This window comes from Berghia stephanieae, chromosome 10 (assembly GCF_034508935.2).
Source record: "Berghia stephanieae isolate SIO BIC M18660-M18661 chromosome 10, UCSD_Bste_1.3, whole genome shotgun sequence".
Lineage (NCBI taxonomy): Eukaryota > Metazoa > Mollusca > Gastropoda > Nudibranchia > Aeolidiidae > Berghia > Berghia stephanieae.
In genome coordinates, this window is record NC_088369.1 from 27,981,058 (window position 1) to 28,004,010 (window position 22,953).

The 22,953-nt window shown below is 34.7% G+C and overlaps 1 protein-coding gene across 17 annotated transcripts in view; it reads right to left on the reverse strand.

Annotated features, from left to right (window-relative positions):
- The window catches only part of LOC144980920 (ATP-binding cassette sub-family C member 4-like), a 139,549-nt gene that overhangs the window by 40,718 nt on the left and 75,878 nt on the right, over positions 1-22,953 (reverse strand). For 2 of the 17 annotated variants that reach the window (XM_078928848.1, XM_078928851.1), the window contains one exon: positions 20,838-21,090. The exons of 10 other annotated variants lie outside the window; for them this stretch is intronic. In XM_078928848.1, the coding sequence (XP_078784974.1) occupies positions 20,838-21,090 (253 nt within the window). Of the gene's footprint in view, positions 1-6,711; positions 6,965-11,786; positions 12,031-17,740; positions 17,985-20,837; positions 21,091-22,953 lie in introns of all 17 variants that reach the window. 5 more of the 17 variants (XM_078928844.1, XM_078928849.1, XM_078928855.1 and 2 more) reach the window with 3 other exon arrangements.

Below are 22,953 nucleotides of genomic sequence, written 5' to 3' on the forward strand. Positions count from 1 at the left end.
CCGAATTCGAGTTTAACAGACAGCACATTGTATTTTCTTGAGCAAGAAATTTAACCCCTATAGCTCATGTCATAATAGAGAAGAAATTTGTTTAAAGAAATATTGTTTCACTGATCTTTAAAAAAAAATAATGGACTCTTTGCCAAAGCTATTTCTCTTTAAAGCTAAGGTTATTAAGGTAGTTAAGGATGGCATATAATTCCTTGTAACACAATTGAAATATAAACAGAGATGAATCGAAACCGTAACATTAAAACCTGTGTGCGCATACATATTTATAAGTCTGATGATGTCTATACATAAATTATGCTCTCGAAGAGCTTTGCAGTGCAGGTTAGTGGGTGTAATGATCTAGATGGGGACTTGAAACCATTAAATTGTCATATAGTGCACGAGAAAGTGAGAAAGAAATAAACCGAACAATCGGAATTACCAGAGAAAATTCGGCTGCGACTTCATTTAGCCGTAACTGTGAATCTATGGATTTCCAACAGATGAAATTAGTAGTTTGCCTTCGGTATCCCGTCAATGCGACGCTTTTATTTTTTCTAAAAGAATTAAGTCTGAACGATTTCCATAAGGGCGTATTCCCAAATTGCATCAAAACATCTTAATAAAAAAATTAATAAAAGGGCGTATGCGCAAATTGCATCAAAACATCGAAATAAAAAAAAATAATAAAAGGGCGTATACGCAAATCGCATCAAAACATATTAATAAAAAAAACCCCAAAACAACAACAAAGTGACGCGAGTTCCGAATAAACAAACTCCAACATGCTAGATTTGAACCCTCAGGCCTAATCTAAAAATTCGCATAACATTCGAACATATCAGAAGTGAATTTGGCATCTTATTGGTTTATAGGAATACGAGAAGATTCTATCCTAATGTACTTCAATAATATCATTCGGTGAGGTATGCACAATATCATTTCTTTGTTTACGCTGGTACAGCTTCAGGCTGTGGTCTTTGTGGGGTAGAAAAGTAAAATTGACTCATTACTTTCCATTGATTGGAGATGAACTGATCTCAACTTTGGGAAGAACACAATCTCAGTCCAATTCTTCATGATTCAAAACATCAGAGGTTTATTCGTCTGAAAAATGGTGTATGAAACAGTGCCAGACAAAGCAAGACGGAAAAATATAAGAAAAAAATGGTTGGGATGATATTTTTTTTCTTGTATTTTTCTTTCTAGCTTTGTCTGGGACTGTTTCACAGACACTTTTAAAGATCTTTATCTTACACCAGTGCCTGCTCCCAAATTAGTTTATAAATTCGTCAATCCTTTATTGTGTCAAACTCTCACAAAACCCTTATATTTTCCATTTGGATCAAAACTTTTACTTCAAGTATTGATCTGACATGCCTGTCAACTTGTCAAAAAGTTGAATTTCGAGACTTTTTCACGAATTGATGGCCATTTTAAGCCATCGACAATTTAAGTAAAGATTTTTATGGCCAACCTTTTTATAATCAGTGTTGTCAGAGCACTGCAGTACTAACCTTGACCCTTTCAAATGTGACCTTGAGATCTGCCACGCGCGTGATGGCCATAGAAAAAAAGAGTACGACCCCTGACCGACAAGACTGGAGCAATCCAAGAGTCAGATAGATCCGGTACGCCGAGAGGGATACGTCAGTCCAAGTAATGACGGCCACCAGGAAGACCAGTATGACGGCCTTCATGGAGACAAAGAAGAAACCCATGACGGAGCCCTGTGTCCGTCTGAGACCGTGAAGGAATCTTACCTCTTGGCTGGATAGGTGATTTGGAGGAAGAGATTCAACATTTGGAGTGTTCAATGAGGAGAACAAAAATATAAGACAAGATCAAGGAGAAGTAAAGGAAAGACGGTGAGTGAGAAAGGACGTGACAAGAGAGAGAGAGAGAGAGAGAGAGAGAGAGAGAGAGAGAGAGAGAGAGAGAGAGAAAAGAAGGAGGACGAAGAGGGTGAGTAGGAGGAGAGAGAGAGAGAGCCCCGAAATGAGATAAGGAAAAGAAAAACGAGAGAAAGAAAGAAAGCTGGCAAAGGTGAGTTGGGAGAAAGACAAAGAAGAGGATTGAAAGAGGGGTAAAATGGTGGTAAGAAGATTTTTTTTTAAAATGGTAATTGGATTATTGGCATTGGCCGAAGTATTCAAAACATTGCCTCTAAATGATTTATAAATTGAAATAACTATCGTCAGAAAGATATGAATTCTTTGTTGACAAAACACGACGAGTTGCAGGGTAGTGACGATTGGGGTCAAGATACTCTAGTAAGTATAATAAATTATATCATGGGTTACGGGCCATTCATTAATCGGTAAAAGACAGGATGTACACACTGGTGCAAATAATTGAAACAAACTAAAACTTAATTGAGAACCTGAACGTTGCTTGTTATCTGAAGGGAAAAAAGTCAACTTTCCAAGAATATGAGAACAAACCATTATGAATGGCGTTAGAAGTAATGGCATTAATAGCTGCCAAGGACTGGTAAAGCTAAAAAGTACAACACAGAAATGAAACATCCTTGCAGAAGTGTTTCAGTCTATGGCATTTTACTTATTAAAAAAAAAAACCTTCTAAGAGACTAGGTCACACTTAGGTTATATTTATTATTCCTTTCGGTCACTTTTTGAAAGCCTGCGACCGACGTAACTTGAATCTGCTCGCCCCCTCTCTCTGGTCAAGTACGAGTATTTCATAACATGAGCACTTGTCAACTACTCCATCGTGGTCTAGTGGTATGATACCCGCTTTCGGATCGAAAGTTTCTGGGCTCGGCGCATAATTGAGTCCTTGGAAAAGGCTCTTTACTCACATTCTCTCATCGTAATCAGATGTAAAATGAGTACCTGGCCTTCAACAGCTTTCTCTGCCTAAAATTACAAACATTGTAAGATCGCCTAACTGGCGTAATGTCTCAAGTTTACACGTTACTTGTTGCTGGTGGTCAAGGACCTTTTGTAAAGCGCTTTGAACACATTTAGTGAATATTGCTCTACATAAAAGCTCAAGATCAAGTTCCCACGAAACCTCGTAATCAAACCTGACAAAAATTTCACTTTCTCGCTACCCCAACTCAATTCTTTTGTGAGAAACGTACTTCTCGGCCTTAAGAGATGTATGAGTCATCAGACACACCCTAGAACATTTAAATGGTTCGGCCTTTAGCTATAAACTTGTTACAATCTAAAGGGATAGGCCACACCGAGGTCGCTGCAAGATTGATTATACTGATTATCGAATGAGGCCGTCAGGTATTTCTTTTTTGATGGACAAATTTTGGCCATACCCCATTAAAGTATCTAGAAATGTCTACCGGCTACTGGCTATCTGATTTTTAAGTGATGGATAGATATATCTTTGTATTGTTTTTGTTATTGGCTGGTTTTGAGCCCGAAATGTTCCATGATTAGTATGCTATTCTCTTATGAAGCAAATATATTCAATTTTGTTTCTTACTTTTTAGCTTCATCTTCGCAAATCTTCGTCTTTTCATCATCTTGACAATATTGGGATCACTATAATCTGTAGCAAGTCACCCAGTTCTCATAATTTCATCTTTTTATTTCAACATTGACAGTTACCTCTGAGATAAATGGCTTTAACTTTAATTTAATTCATTACTGTAAATATACAGAGCTTAGTTTTCCAGTAACTCAGGTTACCAGATGAAAACTGAAAGTTTTGAAAAAGCAGATGCAAGATGCAACAGAATTAAAATTTATACAATTACGTCGATGTTTCGATGTTTTGCAAGCCATCGCGTTCAAAATGATATATTCTTTATTGATCTTTATAATCCTTAAAAACTTTATATAAATATAGTAATTCCAAAAGATTATAGTTGAACGTTTCAAAGTTTGAAGTTATTTAATTTTAAAACAAGTGAAACTTTCTCATGAAACAGATCAAGTAACTTTAAAAAGCTTCCATATATCTGAAACAAATTTGGACATTTGGTCAATTTTGTTCCAAAGCAGCATTGAAATATAAATTATATTGAATTGACAATAACCAAAAGTTATTAAACTGAATAAAGCTTGTTTCAATACATTTGCACAAGGATGTATATACTTGGATGGGATGGTAGAGTGATATGAGGACGGCAGAGAAATCATATACCATGGACGGAAGTAAATATTGGAAAAAACAGATTTAATATAAAATCCAACCACCAGGGATGGAATGGTTCCTGAGAAATGGGAATACAGTGTGATGGGCCATAATATATCACATCAGGGTAACTGGTTATATCATATTTGTGCCAGTATATAAAACATGTGTATAAACTGTATATTATATTATACATATTATCAGGGTGTAAAAAGGGTCGTTTCGGTGTCATATGAGACAAAAGGACAAATATATGTTATTCTGAATACCAATAGAAAGATTAGTCAAGTTATTTAATTTCATAAGCTTCCCTGACTTTTAATCTTAAAATATGATCCGAGACGATGACACGAAAATATGTGACGTGTCACTGAGGATGAAGAGCAATACAAGAGATATAAATCGGAAAATTAAATATTCTATCATCATGACTTTATACCGATTCATGTACAAAATGTATTCTACCCTCCCCATACTTAAGTAATAAAAATTCCGAATATCAGAAAATCGGTACAGATTGATTTAACAAGAAACAAATAATGACCATATTCAGTGTGGTTCCTATGACAACGGCAACTATCTTAGAATGTATTTATGATATATCCTGTATTATTTCTAAAGAGAAGACTAAAAATAATTCTGAATCAGAAAAATATGAAAAATCCAGACAATTACTTAACTTTTCCACCTCTCCAAAATACAACCGTGTCTTTAAATGTATTCATCACCCCCTCTAAATGAAAGCGTCCTTTATAATGATCTGAGATTAAGCTCAGATTATAGAATCACATAATTGCAGCTTGTCTAAAACTTGAGTTTAAAGAAAACGTGGAGCTATATGCTTTACTTAAACTACCATTTATACGGGATACTTGGAATATCAATACGCACTTGAAAATTTTTTTTTTAAGTTTTAAAAAGTAAAAGATAAGAGACTTGCACTAAAAGATTAGCAGGAACAGCGTCTCACAGAATCGATAAAGTGTGAAGAGAGAAACAAATTCAACAAACAATCTCACAAAAAGGCTGACGAAGAGATAATGATAATGGCGCCATGAAATTTCGTGAACATTTTTCTTTTTAAGACCAAACACTGGGTCTGCTGTAGAATATCGATACGATTGAGAAATAGCGAAGAGTACAAAGCCACGAATGACGTACTTTGAAAAAAAACACGCGTATTTAAAATTTTGGTCAGAAAATTCGTCCTTCAAATATCGATCGATTAAAACGGCCATCAGCTTGGCAAAAACTCTCAAACTCGGTCCCTTTGCGTGTGAAGAGAGTGTTATTATACCTATTGAGCTGTAAGGGACCCCCAATGTATGTGGGTATCTATGAAATTTTACCAAGAATTATGAGTTTATGGATAAACTGGTAAACTAAATTCTGGTTTTCCACATAAGCAAAAGGGTTATAACAAAATGCCTCTCTGATCTCAAATGGAGAAATCATGTTTACTTTGAAAAGCGTTTTCAGGGTGTTAGTGGATATTGTCTTATATAAAACTAAATCATTATAACAGGTGTATAGTAATAATTATTATAATGATTGTTTTTATTATCATAGATACATGGACAGATAGATTCCGGGCCCTCAATATTTTGTAGGGAGATATACGAACTTTGTCGGGAGATCGGGAGAAATGACAAAATATTGGGAGTCTCAAGATAAAAGGATATTTTTATCTGCTTGTTTCTCTCCTAGTAAAAGGTCCCAAGGCAGGGGACCGGATAAAATCTAAATGGTCCCGTTCTAGAACTAGAACACGAAGCCACGTGAAACAGATATAGAGGTAAGCAGGCGCATTTAAATTTAATCAATACAGCACCCCACGCCAAGAAAGCCAACGTTGCTTCGACCTATAAGGAATTTTATCTGTCGCAGAGATAGATAGCGAGATAGCTAGCTAGATAGATAGCTAGATAGATAGATAGATAGATAGATAGATAGATAGATAGATAGATAGATAGATAGATAGATAGATAGATAGATAGATAGATAAATAGATAGAGATAATAGACTATACTCCAACAGTTCTGTTTCATGCTTATGGGCAATCTAAGCATGAAACAGAACTGTTGGAGTAAATGAAATAGTTATTCAAGTATTTTACTTATATATACTAACCGCTCCTTCAATATTAAAGTCGAGCACTTTTATTTCGTGTTTTTTTTTTGTGTGTGCGTGTCTCATTAGTATATACCTCTATAGATAGATATATAGATAGAGAGAAAGAGAGAGAGAGAGAGAGAGAGAGAGAGAAAGAGAGAGAGAGGGGGGGGAGAGGGAAGAGGGAGAGAGAGATAGAGAGATAGAGATATATACATATTTGGGATGAGAGAGAGAACCGTTGCGGTTTTTATTATTTTTTTTCTTTTCTTTTTTGTTTGTTTGTTTTCTTTTAAGTGCGGTCAACCACCAGTGATGTTTAGAACAGAATGGGAAATCCAATGAGCTATTTAAGTATGTTTTTAACATATGACAAATTAAAATATACAATATAATTTTTTTTTAAATAGATGAAAACTAATATTCTAACAGCATACTGTGACAATATTTTCACTTACTAATCCGGAAGTGGGGGTAGGTGTCACTAACCTTGACCCTTGGGATAACAACTGCCAGTTCTGCAACATCAGACACAGCATTGGTGATGTAAACCAGGAATCCCGATCGACAAACGTGAATCATCCCAATGAGCACATAGAGCCGACGCGACAACATTGGCTTGTCTGTCCATGAAATGAGGGCGATAAGCATTACTACCAAGGCAGATTTTGCAGACACCCGAGATACAGATCCTAGAAGACCTTCAACCCGCATCGCCCGGCGGGTGTAGCTCACCTCAATTCTGGACAACAATAAAGGACTTCCATTACATCAAAAGACCATGGATTAAACAAATCGGTGCTTTAAGTCCCATTTTCACTGCACTAACCCCCACATTTAGAGCAATTAAGATGATGAACTATCATTGATACTCAAGCCAACTTGCGGAGAGTGGGAAACTGCACCTATTTGTTTCGCCACACATCGAATCCCCCCACCGCCAGTACATTTCATTGTGGGGAATGTAATTTATAAAAAGAAGGAAATTCCTCCTTTGACTCCAAAATCGCGGATTTCCACTGAACCATACATGTCTACTCATATAAATTCATACAACCACACACAATAACAAACACTTTTTGTCATCTGAATATCAGGGATTGGAAAGCTCTACCACATAAAAAAGACACGTTTAAGCGTGTTAAAATCATCATTAGGCACATACATTAGGTCTCAATGAATTTTTTTTTAAAACCTCTCTGAGTATGTGTGTCTAATTGTGTGTGCAATTTTGTTCAAAACTACAAACGAAATGACGGTCATCTCCGCAAAACTAGACATACAATGAAATTCACGAAATCAAAGAAGAAAAAAACACTCAAAAACACAAAACACCAATCTGCAAACTCGAACATTTTCAAATATTCATTTGCACCCCACACTATCAAAAACGGGAACGCTCTTCCCGAATCATGTGTGAACACAACAGATATTTAGTCATCTTCAAGAGAAAATTATCAAAATTCTTCAGCCTAAACACCAACAATGGCAGCCACATTCAACAACTCTCTCCACTCAGAATTGAGTTGACTTCGAGTAACATTCAGATTCAGATTCAGATCCGAATTTGTGTATCGAATTGTATATTTAATCATAATCAACTATTAATTGGACTATTTCAAAAGGAAAACCACGTTAGGTCCTGAAATTATATGGTAGTAACTGAAGTAATTAATAAAAAGCCTTTCAGTAACAAAACGTTTCCTGTATAATACACCCCCTCAAATATTATTATTATTAATAATAATAATAATAATAATAATAATAATAATAATAATAATAATAATAATAATAATAATAATAATAATAATAACAATAATAATAATAATAATAATAATAATAATAATAATAACAACAATAACAATAATAATAATAGTAATAATAATAATAATAATAATAATAATAATAATAATAATAATAATAATAATAATAATAATAATAATAATAATAATAATAATAATAATAATAATAATCCAAATCCGCTTCATCGTTGTGACAAATTTCTATTGAGCTTAGGTTGTTTTTTGTTTTTTTATTTTTTTTCAAACAACATTATTGTGTTTCAGATTAAGCCCTGATATCTGAAATTCAAGAACGCACTTCAAAAGTGTGTTAATCAAACTCATGCTAAACAAAAATGTATATACAGGTTACTTAAAGGATGGCAGATGTTTGGATGATCAATGACGTTACAAACTCTCGCTCCTCCTTCAGTTCTAAATATTTCAGGCATAACTGGATGTATCACAATTGGAATTGAGACTACGAATAAGAGATAGAACTTAAGATGACTTGAAAACAAAGAAGCAAGATAACGAGCGAACACACACACACACACACACACACACATATACACACAAACACATACGCCTCCACACACAATAATAACAATAACACAAATAGGAGCAAAAAGAAGAAGAAGAAAAAGCAATTGCTGATAATTGAGATGCCTAAATTAAGCAGGGAGTAATCATTACAACACCAACACAAGCAATTGGGAGGAGAAAGCTATAAAGGAATTTATACGAGGGGACAGCTTGTTTGGATAAATTTGCATATTTTTTTGTGCGCGAGCGTGTGTAATTTGCAAATGCTCAAGAGTTTCTATATGATAATGAATTATACGATATAATAAATATATTTTCTTGAAAACGGAACGGTGCACTTTCAATGAAGCAGTAAACGTGAAGCGCCAGGAGCACAGTAACAATCCATAGTATATTTCTAAGCCATACCACTGGAGTTGGAATCCAATCTTATAATTTGAAATAAACTGCAAGTATGAAAATGATTTATTTTGGAAAATGTATCGCGGAAAACAAGCATATCAAATGGAATTCAAATGTATAATATTTTAAACTCCTGTTTTAAGCGAATGCCATTAAATAAAAAGCACATCTATAATGATAAAGACAAAGTGGAAATTATCTTTCCCGGCCAGGATATTCTCAAAAATTTGATACTCACCTAACACAAGATATTTTTCATTCCAATTCAAAAGCAATATGTGCATAATATATACTTCCTCAAAAACGAGGTTTTTTCAACACAGCGTTAAGTTCTTACATCTATAACAGAATATTTTCTTTACATTTAAATATCTACAAAATATCGCAAAATAATAAAAATGTTGGTTGTATCGTTACGAAAGTGACGGTATTCCATTAGTTAGCAAAGGAGTATTAAACGTCACGAACGATAGAACTCGAGAAATGCCGAGTAGAAATCATACTAGTAAAAAAAAAAAAAGAAGACAAAACACATTTACAATCACGAAAATACCCCATGATTGTGGCATATTCAAGGTTTTCAGTCAAGGGCATGAGGCCACGTGAAATTATACCTATTCAAACAAACGTAGGCTTACAAACCAGAAACGACATGGTGAATGAAGTGTATCATTAAAAGACAGCATGTTTACAGTCCCCAAATAAAGACCGTGTGAAATCATAACTGTTACAGTCCAAGAAATATCTCGCAAAGACATGGGAGTTACAAACCAGAGGTGCGATGTGTTGTATACATACAATCGAAAAAAGTCATGTGAAGTCATACATATCTAAATAAGTACAAGCTTACAGTCGAAAAAGGCCTCTTGATTACCATATGAAAGAAGAACACGTTTACAATCGAGAAAAGGCCTCGTATAATATTGACTATTTAGAAAACACGTTTACAATCGAAAAAAAAGGCCTCGTGAAATATTCCATATTTACAGAAGTGCATGTTTGCAAGCTAAAAATAAAAAGGCAGTGTAAAATCTTACCTATTAAAAAAAGAGGTTTTACATTAAGACACTAGCGCGGTAACAGTTATAAAAAAAGCCTTTTGATTATCTGAAATATTAAAAGCTGCAAGCAATAAAAGGCCTCGAAAAAAAAATGGTATTATAAAAAGGAACGAGGTGTTTATATTTGAGACCAGTAGGGATTCAAGGGCCTTTGTGGACATGCTTCAGTTAAGTTCTTTCTTCCATCACTGAAAATTCTCTCCGAATCTGCATTATATGAGGAATGTAAATACAAAGCACCGCTAACAATAATTTGCAAAGATTAGGAAACAGCAGTCTCTTGTCCTCAAAGCAGAAAGTTTCGTTAACTCAATCCTTTTTTTTTTTTTCAATTCCATGGGTGAATGAAAAGGACTGAAAATCCTTAAACTCAGCTCTGAGAGTATCTTCATCACATAGGGTCAATGCCTTGAACTTTGAAGAAAAGAAGGTCAATGAGCTAAATTCCCACTCTTCCCTTTTACTGATGCAGCTTGTGTCAGGATGTCTGATTTGAGGGTGAAGCTGGTCTTCATATAATCCAGACCTTTGGTGAAGAAACCCCTTGCATTTTTAAAGACTTCTGCTCTGCTCTTGCTTTTAAGATTTTCCAACAAATCATTTGCAAAACTCCCCATATCTAGATCTTTGTCCAACAGCTTTTCCAAAGTATACTCAACTTTCAGAAAGTCGCTTTCACACTCCCTGATGACTGAAGACCTAATCTTAATCTTGTTAAGATGTCCCAAAGGCCTAACAAAATTGCCCGATGCCGTAGAAAATAATCGCATTTAAATTGTTTGGTTTTTTTTTTTGTTTTTTTTTTTTTGTTCATTTTTGTTTTGCTTTTCCCCAAAATTGAAATCCAGGACTGTCCCGGAAAATCTGGGACGGTTGACAGGTCTGCCTACTTATTCAAAAGACAAGTCATGCCTGTATGCAATGGAGGACTTTGTGGAAAGCATATTAAAGACACGTAAGCAAAAATGGAAGAACTCGTAGAATCACATCTGTCTATCATTTATAAAAAGATGTAAAAATACGTTAATGAATGGCAAGAAGAAGAAGGCGGACTTCATTATGAAAAGCAGCTATACAATATGGCAACAGTTTGCTGGTAGAAATGATACCCTTTCCCGTCCTCCTCATAAATGAACAAGAAATGGTCTCCTTGACACGGACCAATTAGAAGATAATATGTGATTGTACAATCCAGATGGCATCGGAAGAGTTGAAACTATAAAAAGACACGCGACGAGATAAATGAACGAGAAAATGTTTAAGGAGTGTGACAGACAGAGAGAGAGAGAGAGAGAGAGAGAGAGAGAGAGAGAGAGAGAGAGAGAGAGAGAGAGAGAGAGAATTTCGTGTATATTACGCATTCTTATATACATTCAAAATGTGTTGTTGCAAAAAGGAAGTGCAAACCAAGACAAATCACCGTAAAATCATTGCATGGTACTGGTAAAGTTAATCAACAATTCCTGCTATCAAATTCATCGTTCCAGAAGTCATGAGTGTAGTAGATACACCTAAGAGACACCTTTAGCACAAGACAAAACCTACAAGATAATTATGTCTTCTAAATGATTCGATATTTATAATTTAATTTGATCTAGATTGGGCAGATAGCCTTCAATGCTGTTTTCCTTTGTGAAAGCACATTATTCTGTCATGAAGGGGAGGAAAAAAGGACGCTAGGCAACATCACATCAGGAAAACAAACAAAAAAACCAACAAAAATTAAAAAAAAAAAAACATATAAGAAAACAAGAAAAAAACAGAACCCACTAACCTTGCACCTAGGCAAAATTACCCACAACTCGGCTACATTAGTAGTCGCAAGAGAGATCCCATTGAGGAATCCGCTCCGAGAAATGTGAAGCATCAATACGAGCAGATAGAAGTGATAGGATAACAAAGGCCGATCCATGAGGGGAATGAGCATGGCTAGTAAGGCAGGCTTAGCGGACAGCTTAAAAGCAACCTCTAGAGGACCTCGGATATTCAAAGTCCGGCTGATGTGCTTCATCTCAGTTCTGGTCAATGTGGACGACGACGAAACAACAACATGAATGGTTTATTAATAGATGGAGAACATGGACGTTATCTTAACTCCTTCATTAACTTTTGTTGATCAGGTGAGGTAATAGGAAAATTTATCTAGACCATTGTTAGCGTCAACTGTTGGTTAAAAAAACCCCAAAGAACAACAACAATAGCAGCAACAATAGCAACAAGGGCAACTTAACAACAGCTATTACACAAAAAATAATTCACAAAAAAAAAAAAAAAAAAGAGAAGAAACAAAGCACTAATTTAAAAAAACCAAAACATCATACCATCATATATCAACTTCTCTGCAGTCATTTGAAAGGCCACATGTATAATTATTTTCGGAGTTATTACTTGTTCATGTTCTGTATAGAGTATAATATTCAAAGTTGCCCAGTCTAAAAGAGATGTCCCCATTATAAAACTTTTTCCACACAAATTCCGGTATCCTTTCAAAATAACCAAAACTTTTTATTTTTGTGAAAGCAATTCTTGGAAACGTAGAATTTCTAATTGTTTTTTATTATGTGGTGTCATGAGATTGTTAACAAACTTATGGTCGTCCACAAACATTTTATGCATTTGTCTGTTCTTGGACAACATGTGAATTAATTCCCTTTGCATCTAATTTCAGACAGCCTTATATATGTAAACATTGTGGCATTGCGTTTACGTTCCATGTTTCAATACAGGTTCCTTGTTGATGGTCTTGTACGCTTTAATTTCTTTCTTGATTTTTCATTTAGTGATTATTCATTAAATCTATTAATCTCTTTGTTTATCATTTTGAAACATTTTGGAGGAACAACATTCTTATTGTTGGAGTTGACAATGATGATAAGATTAAATTCAGTCATGTTTTTGTCTCTTGAAAAGTATATTATGACGTACCGATAAGGTAAGTGATCGAGGGTTCCAATATCCTGCAGCCAGTGTTATTATGACAGTTATCATCAGATTCACGTTTACTACAATACATCTTTACAAGAACAACACCGACAGTAATTGATGTCTGAGAGGGAGGGATATGGGTTTAACTGATCAAAACTGAAATGTCCTACGTATACCAGTTTCCAAATATAAATGTTATAACTCAACAATATAAAGGACAGATCTTAAGGTCTTAATTAAAGAAAATAGATTGTAGCAAGTTTCTATGAAAAGTTAAAGAATCAAAAGTTCATGTAAACAAATACACACATATACAAACATATACACAACTGGAAAAATTCAACATTGCGTTGCACACAAGTACTGTTCATGCGCATATGCTAAAATGCTCAGGCAAACCTTTATATTGGAAATAAGCATTAGCTCAAATCTTATTTCTGAAATGCAACTGGTATAATTATTATTACCGAGTAATTATGATGAGGAATTAATCGTGTAACAATTAGGTGAATTAAGAATGTGGACTTTACCAAATAAGAAGTTACGTGTTATCAATGCTTGGAAATGGGTTGCTGGGATCTTTATAAGCAATTGAGAGGGAAAAGCGTTGAAATGGTGATTAAAAGAGCAACTGCACCACAAATTTACGCAGAACACAATTATTCGACAAACCTCTTCTTGCATCCTAGATCACAGGAGATTTAAAATTATAAATCTGTGTTGATAAAAGCGGATATTGATGGGGATTTTTTTCTCATTGAGAAAAGACTTTGTAACCTACAAAATAAAATTTAACCATTGGTTCCAGTTGGCCCTCCAAATGAAGTTTTCGTTGCAAAAATGCGGCGTTTTCGACAATTTCCAAATCAGTAGATTCATAGTAACTGAGTAATTTTAAAGGTGAGTAATTATGGTAGACGTCGGCATTCCGGATCGATAAATAGTCGCTTTTCTCGGACAATTACATACACACATTACGTAAGATAGAGCGATATATGGATAGATAGATAGATAGATAGATAGATAGATAGATAGATAGATAGATAGATAGAAAGATAGATGGATAGATAGATAGATAGATAGATAGATAGAAAGATAGATGGATAGATAGATAATGGAAATACAAAGCAGAGCCGTTGAAAACTATAACATGCCGGTTTTTACAGGACCAAAATCGAGCTCCTTTCTTTCTCATCTATAGCCACCTCTCCTGACATGGAAATATCTTTTTTCAAGACCACCTACCCAAAACAGCCTATGTCACGCACGCAATAATTGGAATAGAAAGGCATGGAGAAACAATTCTAATTCAAGGTTTAGCATTCATGAAAACAACCATTTTTTCTCAAAATCCAAAGCGCATCTGTATAATGTTGTAACATGCAGTGAAGCAGTAAACGCGAAGCGCAAGGAGCACAGTAACAATCCATAGTATATTTCTAAGCCATACCACTGGAGTTCCAATCTTATAATTTGAAATAAACTGTAAGTATGAAAATGATTTATTTTGGAAAATGTATCGTGGAAAACAAGCATATCAAATGAAATTTAAATGAATAATATTTTAAGCGTCTGTTTTAAGCGGATGCCATTAAATAAAAAGCATATCTACAATGATAAAGACAAAATGGAAATTATCTATCCCAGCCAGGATTTCCCCAAACATTTCATACTCACCTGAAACAAGATTATATTTTTCATTCCAATTCAAGATCAATAAGTGCATGGCAAATAATTCCTCAAAAAAGAGTTTTTCAACATAGCGTTAACTAATAATTCCTCAGTAAAGAGTTTTTCAACATAGCGTTAAGTTCTTATATCTATGACATATTTTTTCTTTACATTTAAATATTAACAAAAGATCGCAAAATAATAAAAAATGTTGGTTAAATCGTTACGAAAGTGACGGTATTCCAATAATTAGCAAATGAGTATTAAACGTCACGAACGATAAAACTCGAGAAATGCCGAGTAGAAATCGTACTAGTAAAAAAAAAGAAGACAAAACACATTTACAATCACGAAAATACCTCATGATTGTGGCATATTCAATGACATGAAGGTTTTCAGTCAAGGGCACGAGGCCACGTGAAATTATACCTATTTAAATTATACCGGAGGCTTACAATCCAGAAACGACATGGTGAATGAATTGTATCATTAAAAGACAGCATGTTTACAGTCCCAGAAAAGACCGTGTGAAATCATAACTGTTAAATGAGTCGTGCAATTATAATCCAAGAACTATCTCGCAAAGACACGGGAGTTACAAACCAGAGATGCTATGTATTGTATACATACAATCGAAAAAAGCCATGAAGTCTTGTCTTACACATCTAAAGAAGTGCAAGCTTACAGTCGAAAAGGGCCTCTTGATTACCATATTAAAGAGGAACCCATTTACAATCGAGAAAAGGCATAGTGAAATATTACATATTTAAAAAGCTTTTACATTAAGACACTGGCGCGGTTACAGTTATGAAAAAGCCTTTTGATTATCTGAAATATCAAAAGCTGCAAGCAATAAAAGGCCTATAAAAATTGTATTATAAAAAGGCACGAAAATTCACAAGAAAAAAAGCGCTGAAGCAGTCTTAAAGACACGGTATTTTACAATCAGGAAAGAGCTCAATCCTAGAAATCATTCACGCCTAAAACAGATTCGAAAAATATCCAAAATGCCAAAGATAAAAATCCAAAATGCCAAAGATAAAAAACATCGTACCAAATTAAGAGTCGCAAATAACCATACTCAAACCTGCCAACTTTTGGAATATGGAATCGGTGACACCCAACTGTGATTGTGCTTGAATGCTGTGGCCAACTGCGTTGGCGGCCTAAGCAAACAGAATACATAGATGGAACGAAAATTACACTACTCTTGGTCTTTGTTATTATTTTTTGACATCCGCGTTTTTGAGTAATTCTCACTAAACTGTATTAACCAGACTATAAACGTTTAAGGTTACACATAGTTTGTGTGTAGGTACAGAAAAACCAAGGATTGATTCGTTGACTGATTAACTGATTAATTTATTTAATGTAAGATTAACTGACCAATTGATAATGATGATAATTTTTGGTGTCGAATTGCCACAATCGTAACAAATTGAAAACGAAATGAATATGTTTATGTTGTGTATATCGCACGTGTGAAAGAAAGAGAGGAAGAGAGAGAGAGAGAGAGAGAGAGAGAGAGAGAGAGAGAGAGAGAGAGAGAGAATGAGAGAGAGAGAAAATAAGTAGGAGTGAAATATCTGTTCAATGTTACAGTTATCGTTTAACGTTATAACAAGTGTAACTAAATGACAAATTGCCATATTTATGGACAATAAAGATCTATTATTATTATTATTACTATTATTATTATTATTATTATTATTATTATTATTATTATTATTATTATTATTATTATTATTATTATTATTATTATTATTATATTTCCGGATAGCAATGTTGTGAGTTTCTTAGCCAAGCGCAAACTATCTATAACCTAACTAAAAAAGAATTATTCTTATATATGTTGCTAGGGAATTTTCAACAAATCATTTGCAGAACTCCCTGGATATAAATCTTTGTCCAACAGCTGATTCTTTTCTAAAGTGTAATCAACTTTCAGAATGTCATTTTCACACTCCCTGATGACTGAAAGCTTTATTAATATTTTGTTAATGTGTCCCTGAAAAGGCCTAACAAAATTGCCCGACGTGGTAGAAAAAAATCGCATTAAATTCTTTTTTTTTTTTTTTGGCTTTTCCCCAAAATTGAAATCCTGTGAAATCCAGGACTGTACCGGACAATCTGGGACGGTTGGCAGGTCTGCATACGTATTCAAAAGAACTGCCCATGTCCGTATGCAATGGATGACTTTGTGGGAAGCATTTTAAAGACACGTAAGCATTCAATGGAAGAACTCTTAGAATCACATCTATCATTTATAAAAAGATGTTTAAAAATACGTTAATGAATGGCAAGAAGAAGAAAAGGGCGGAAAAAGATCGACTTCAATAAGACAAGCAGCTATACAATATGCTTGCTGATAGAAATTATACCCTTTCCAATCCTCCTCATAAATAAGCAAGAAATGGTCTCGTTGATAAGGACCAATTAGAAGATAATATGTGATTGTACAATCCAGATGGGATCGGAAGAGTTGAAACTATCAAAAGACACGCGACGAGATAAATGAATGAGAAAATGTTCAAGATGTGTGTAAGTGTCTGAGAGAGAGAGAGAGAGAGAGAGAGAGAGAGAGAGAGAGAGAGAGAGAGAGAGAGGGGGGGGGGGATTTGGAATTGAAATTAGGAATTATTTCGTGTATATTCGCATTCTTATATAAATTCAAAATGTGTTTTTGCAAAACTAAACTGAAGGAAGTATAAACCAAGACAAATAACCGTAAAAGCATAAAATGGGACTGGTAAGGTTGATCAACAATTCCTGCTATCAAATTCATCGTTCCAGAAGTCATGAGTGTAGTAGATACACCTAAGAGACACCTTTAGCACAAGACAAAACCTACAAGATAATTATGTCTTCTAAAATGATTCGAAATTTATAATTTAATTTGATCTAGATTGGGCAGATAGCCTTCAATGCTATTTCCCTTTATGAAAGCATATTATCAGGTCATGAAGGGGAAAAGTGGGGAGGAAAAAAGGACGCCATGCAACATCACATCAGGACAACAACCCCCCCCCCCCCCCCCCAAAAAAAAAAAAAACAAAAAAAAAAAAAAAACAAAAAAAAAAACAACAAAAAACCCAAGAAAACAAGAAAAAAAAAAATAAATAACCCACTAACCTTGCACCTAGGCAAAATTACCGACAGCTGGGCTACATTAGTAGTAGCAAGAGAGATCCCATTGAGGAAGCCGCTCCGAGAAATGTGAAGCATCAATACGAGCAGATAGAAGTGATAGGATAACAAAGGCCGATCCATGAGGGGAATGAGCATGGCTAGTAAGGCAGGCTTAGCGGACAGCTTAAAAGCAACCTCTAGAGGACCTTCGATATTCAACGCCTGGCTGATGTGCTTCATCTCAGTTCTGGTCAATGTGGACGACGACGAAACAACAACAAAATGGTTTATTAATAGATGGTGAATATGGACTTTATTTTGACTCCTTCATTAACTTTTGTTGACCAGGTAAGGTATTAGGAAAACGATCAAGACCTTTGTTAGCGTCAATTGTTGGTTAAAAAACACAAAGAACAACAACGAGAGCAACAAGGACAACTTAACAACAGCAATTTTTAAAAAATAAACAAACAAACAAAGTACTAAAATTTATAACAAACACATACCATCATATATAAACTTCTCTGCAGTCATTTGAAAGTCCACATGTATAATTATTTTCCGAGTTATTATTCGTTCATGTTCTGTGTAGAGTATATTCAACGTTGCCCAGTCTAAAGGAGATGTCCCCATAGTACAACTTTCTGTTTTTTCCAAACAAATTCTGGTATCCTTTCAAAATAACCAAACCTTTTAATTTTTGTGAAAGCAATTCTTAGAAACTAAGAAACTTCCTAATTTCTTTATTATATGGCGTCATGAGATTGTTAGCAATCTTATGGTCTTCCACAAACATTTTATGCATTTGTCTGTTCTTGGACAAAATGTGAATTAATTGCCTTCCATCTAATTCCAGATAGCCTTATATATATGTAAACTTTTAGGCATTGCGGTTATGTTCCATGTTTAAACACGTTCCGTGTTGCTGTTGTTGTACGCGCTTTTACTTATTTCTTTATTCCTCATTTATTCATTATTAATTAAATATATAATTCTATTTGTTTATCATTTTGAAATACTTTGAAAGAGCACCATTCTTATTGTTGGTATTTGACGATTATTATTAGGTTAAATTCAGTCATGTTTTTGCCTCTTGAAAAGTATATTATGACGTACCAGGAAGGTAAGTGACCGAGGGTTCCAATATCCTGCATCCAGTGTTATTATGACAGTTATCATCACAGTCACGTATACTACAATACATCTTTACAAAAACAACATCGACAGTTTGATGTCTGAGAGGGAAGGATATGGGTTTAACTGATCAAAATTGAAAAGTCCTGCGTATACCAGTTTCCAAATATAAAATTTATAACTCAACAATATACTGCATGAAGGGACAAATCTTAAGGAACTGAATTATAGAAAATAATTTGTAGCAAGTAAATGAAAACTTAAAGAATCAAAAGTTGCTGTTAACAAAAACACACATATACATACATATACACAACTGGAAAAATTCAACATTGCGTTGCACACAAGTTAAGTATAGAATTCAGAAGGTGATATGCACACCTACCTAATACTATTCATGCGCATATGCTGAAATGCGCATGCAAACTTTTATATAGGAAATAAGTATTAGCTCAAATCTTATTTGTGAAATGTAACTAATTATGATGAGGAATTAATCGTGTAACAATTAAGTGAATTAAGAATCGAATTGTAAAGAAATTATGAGCAAGAATGTTACCAAATTAGAAATTAGGTGTTCTCAATGCTTGGAAATGGGTTGCTGGGATCTTTATAAGCAATTGGGAGGGAAAAGCGTTGAAATGGCGATTAAAAGAGCAACTGCACCATAAATTTACGCATAACACAATTTTTCGACAAACCTCTTGCATCCTAAATCACAGGAGAGTACATTAAACATCACAAAATAAAAAAAAGGATAAATCTGTGTTGATAAAAACGGATATTAATGGGGGGGTTCTCAGTGAGAAAAAGACTTTGCAACCAACAAAATAAAATTTAACCATCGGCTCTAGTAAGCCCTTCTAATGAAGTTTTCGTTGCAGAAATGCGGCGTTTTCGACAATTCACAAATCAGTAGATTCATAATAACTGAATAATTTTAAAGGTTAGTAATTATGGTATACTTCGGCATTCTGGAGTGTTAAAAAGTCGCCTTCTCGGACAATTACATACACACATTACGTAAGATAGACCGATATATGGATAGATAGATGGATAGATAGATAGATAGATAGATAGATAGATAGATAGATAGATAGATAGATAGATAGATAGATAGATAGATAGATAGATAGATAGATAGATAGATAGATAGACAGACAGACAGACAAATAGATAGATAGATAGATAGATAGATAGATAGATAGATAGATAGATCCGATTTTTACAGGAACAAAATCGCGCTCCTTTCTTTCTCATCTATAGCCACCTCTCCTGACATGGAAATATCTTTTTTCACGACCACCTACCCAAAACAGTCTGTCACGCAACAATTGGAATAGAAAGGCATTGAGAAACGGCTCGACTACAAGGTTTACCATTTATGAACACAATCCCTTTTTCTTAAAATCCAAAGCGCATCTGTAAAAATTAGGTTGTAATTCAGTTACCTTTTCTCTCCCGAATATTCTCCGACTTAAAAGAACAAGAAAGAGAGGCAGACCTTGTTAATAAGGGATGATCTAGAAGCAGGCACGCAATAAAGGGCTACACTTGGAGGGCCTCACCCAAGACTATGATGAGTGAAGCAGATTTGTCTATGCTGGTGTATTCTAACAAAATAGAATTATCTTCACAACGGGCACATTTTTACTTAAAATATTGATTGACTACTTTGAAGTCTCATGTTGGAGAGTATGGCAGGTTGAGGGTCACTTTCTACCATTACTATTTGTATTTTTTTTTTTTTTAATTTTTATTATTATTAATGGCTCGTGTGGAAATTAATGCAAGATAGCCCAAGCATAGTTCAAGACCTAAGTTGTCCTCGATATAGTATTTCTAAAAATAGATTGGGGGAAAAAGGGGGGGGGGGGGGGGGGAGTAGCTAAACATTATCTTAACCAGCGATCTAAATTGGGACCTGGGACGCTTGGGGGGGGGGGGGAGGGAGTGCAACACTAACCTTAAACCGTGGGACAATCACCAACAGAACAGCTACATTAGAAACTGCAATGGTTATTCCTTCTAGAAACCCTCTCCGAGAAATCTCGACCATCATTACCATGAAGTAGAGCTGGTGTGACAACACAGGCTGGCCCGTCCAGAAGATGAGAGCAATGAGCATGACTAACAAGATAGGCTTTGGGGACATCCTTGCCACAGTGGCAAGTAGACCTTCGACCCGTAGCGCTTGGCGAATGTACTTCATCTCAGCCCTGGTCAACAGTTAAGACAAGGTTAAACCAAGATCAATTCCATATCTGACGTATAGCATCACTGTTCTCATTGCATAGATAGTCTAGACTCATTTGGGTTGAAACTAGGATAAATAATAAAGAAGTGGCAACTCGAAAAAAAATGGCACCTCCAATTCCTTTCACCAGATAGTTAAAGACACGTGTATCCTCTGGTATTGAGAGTTTCAAAATGCCATTATATCGGGGTGAACCTGATTCATCAATTTCGTTTTCGCTGTAAACTCCATCTTGGAAATCTATTTCCATACCGAAATAACACCGAATGTTATGCGGATAATATTGTCGCCCAACTTCCGTTTGAATAACAGGTCTCATCAATGTATTCCATTTCAATCATGCTTAATCTTTCGATGTAGAGATTGCATTTTCCTGAGAGTAAGAGACAGTGGGTTTCCCATTTTCCAGTAGTCAGCTTAAAGTTATTCTATCATCCAAATGTAGAAAGCTTAGGTATAGAAATCAACGGATCGGAGTGCAAATACATTTCCAGCATGGTGCGTGTGAAGAAAGCTAATGCTCCTTTATACTTTTTAATGAATTGAGTATAAGTTTTAAAGCATGTATTTTATGTGTGAAATGCAGTTGAGTGGTGGAAATATGGAATAGTGATAAAGTGATGTAAATGATAATGAGATTATAAAACAATTCTGAATACTCAGTGGAATCATAAGAAGGGCTATTACTATTAGATACTTTTACTATCGAAATAATTGCTGGGAAATTTAAATATATTAAGAGAAACAAACATTGGGTGATGATGAATGTCGCAAAACAATTGAAGCATAAAAGCCAAAGCAAAGACACAAAATGTCGGCCATCACCTTTCTGTTCCCACAAAATGCAGCAAAGTAACGCTTTATGAAAAAGTTACGTAACTAAATCTTTTACAATTTTAAAAACAGAATCAAAACAAAAACAAAAACAAAAACAAAATAATAAAAGATTCACAAACTAGGCACGATGCACTTAAAAAAGAAAACAATTTATTTTGGATGTATAGATAGATAGATAGATAGATAGATAGATAGATAGATAGATAGATAGATAGATAGATAGATAGATAGATAGATAGATAGATAGATAGATAGACAGATAGATAGATAGATAGATAGATAGATAGATAGATAGATAGATAGATAGATAAATAGATAGATAGATAGATAGACTGACAGATAGATAAATAGATGGATACAATAGCTAGATAAATAGATAGATAGATAGATAGATAGACTGGCAGATAGATAGATAGATAGATAGATAGATAGATAGATAGATAGATAGATAGATAGATAGATAGATAGATAGATAGATAGATGGATAGGTGGATGGATGGATGGATGGATGGATGGATGGATGGATGGATGGATGGATGGATGTTACGTTTTAATAGTTGCAAGCCAGATGCGCAGCTTCCTGATGTGATTTCAACATTCATTAAAAAATTGATAACAATATGGATTAAACATGCAAATTTGTCACATTGAGGAAAATTTACAAGTATTTCTCCAGAGACGCGAAGTGCAGAATTCTTTTTCATGGCATGCGGCGAATAGCAATACTGTTAATACCCACAATCAGGAACTCAAGTGGAGAGGTCAAATTAATAATTATGTCATTTTAATCATGCACTTCTTGTATTTGAAAACAGCGGTTCCTATTAAAGATTACACTTTACAAAACTTACATGGAATCTGGTATTAAAGAAGTTAAGCTTCAGGGATTTTTCACATTATTACATTCACAAGACCCCCCCCCCCCCCCCCCCCCCCCCCAAAGTGAACATAATCCAAGAATGGCAAACATGGACCGTGCTCAATGGGC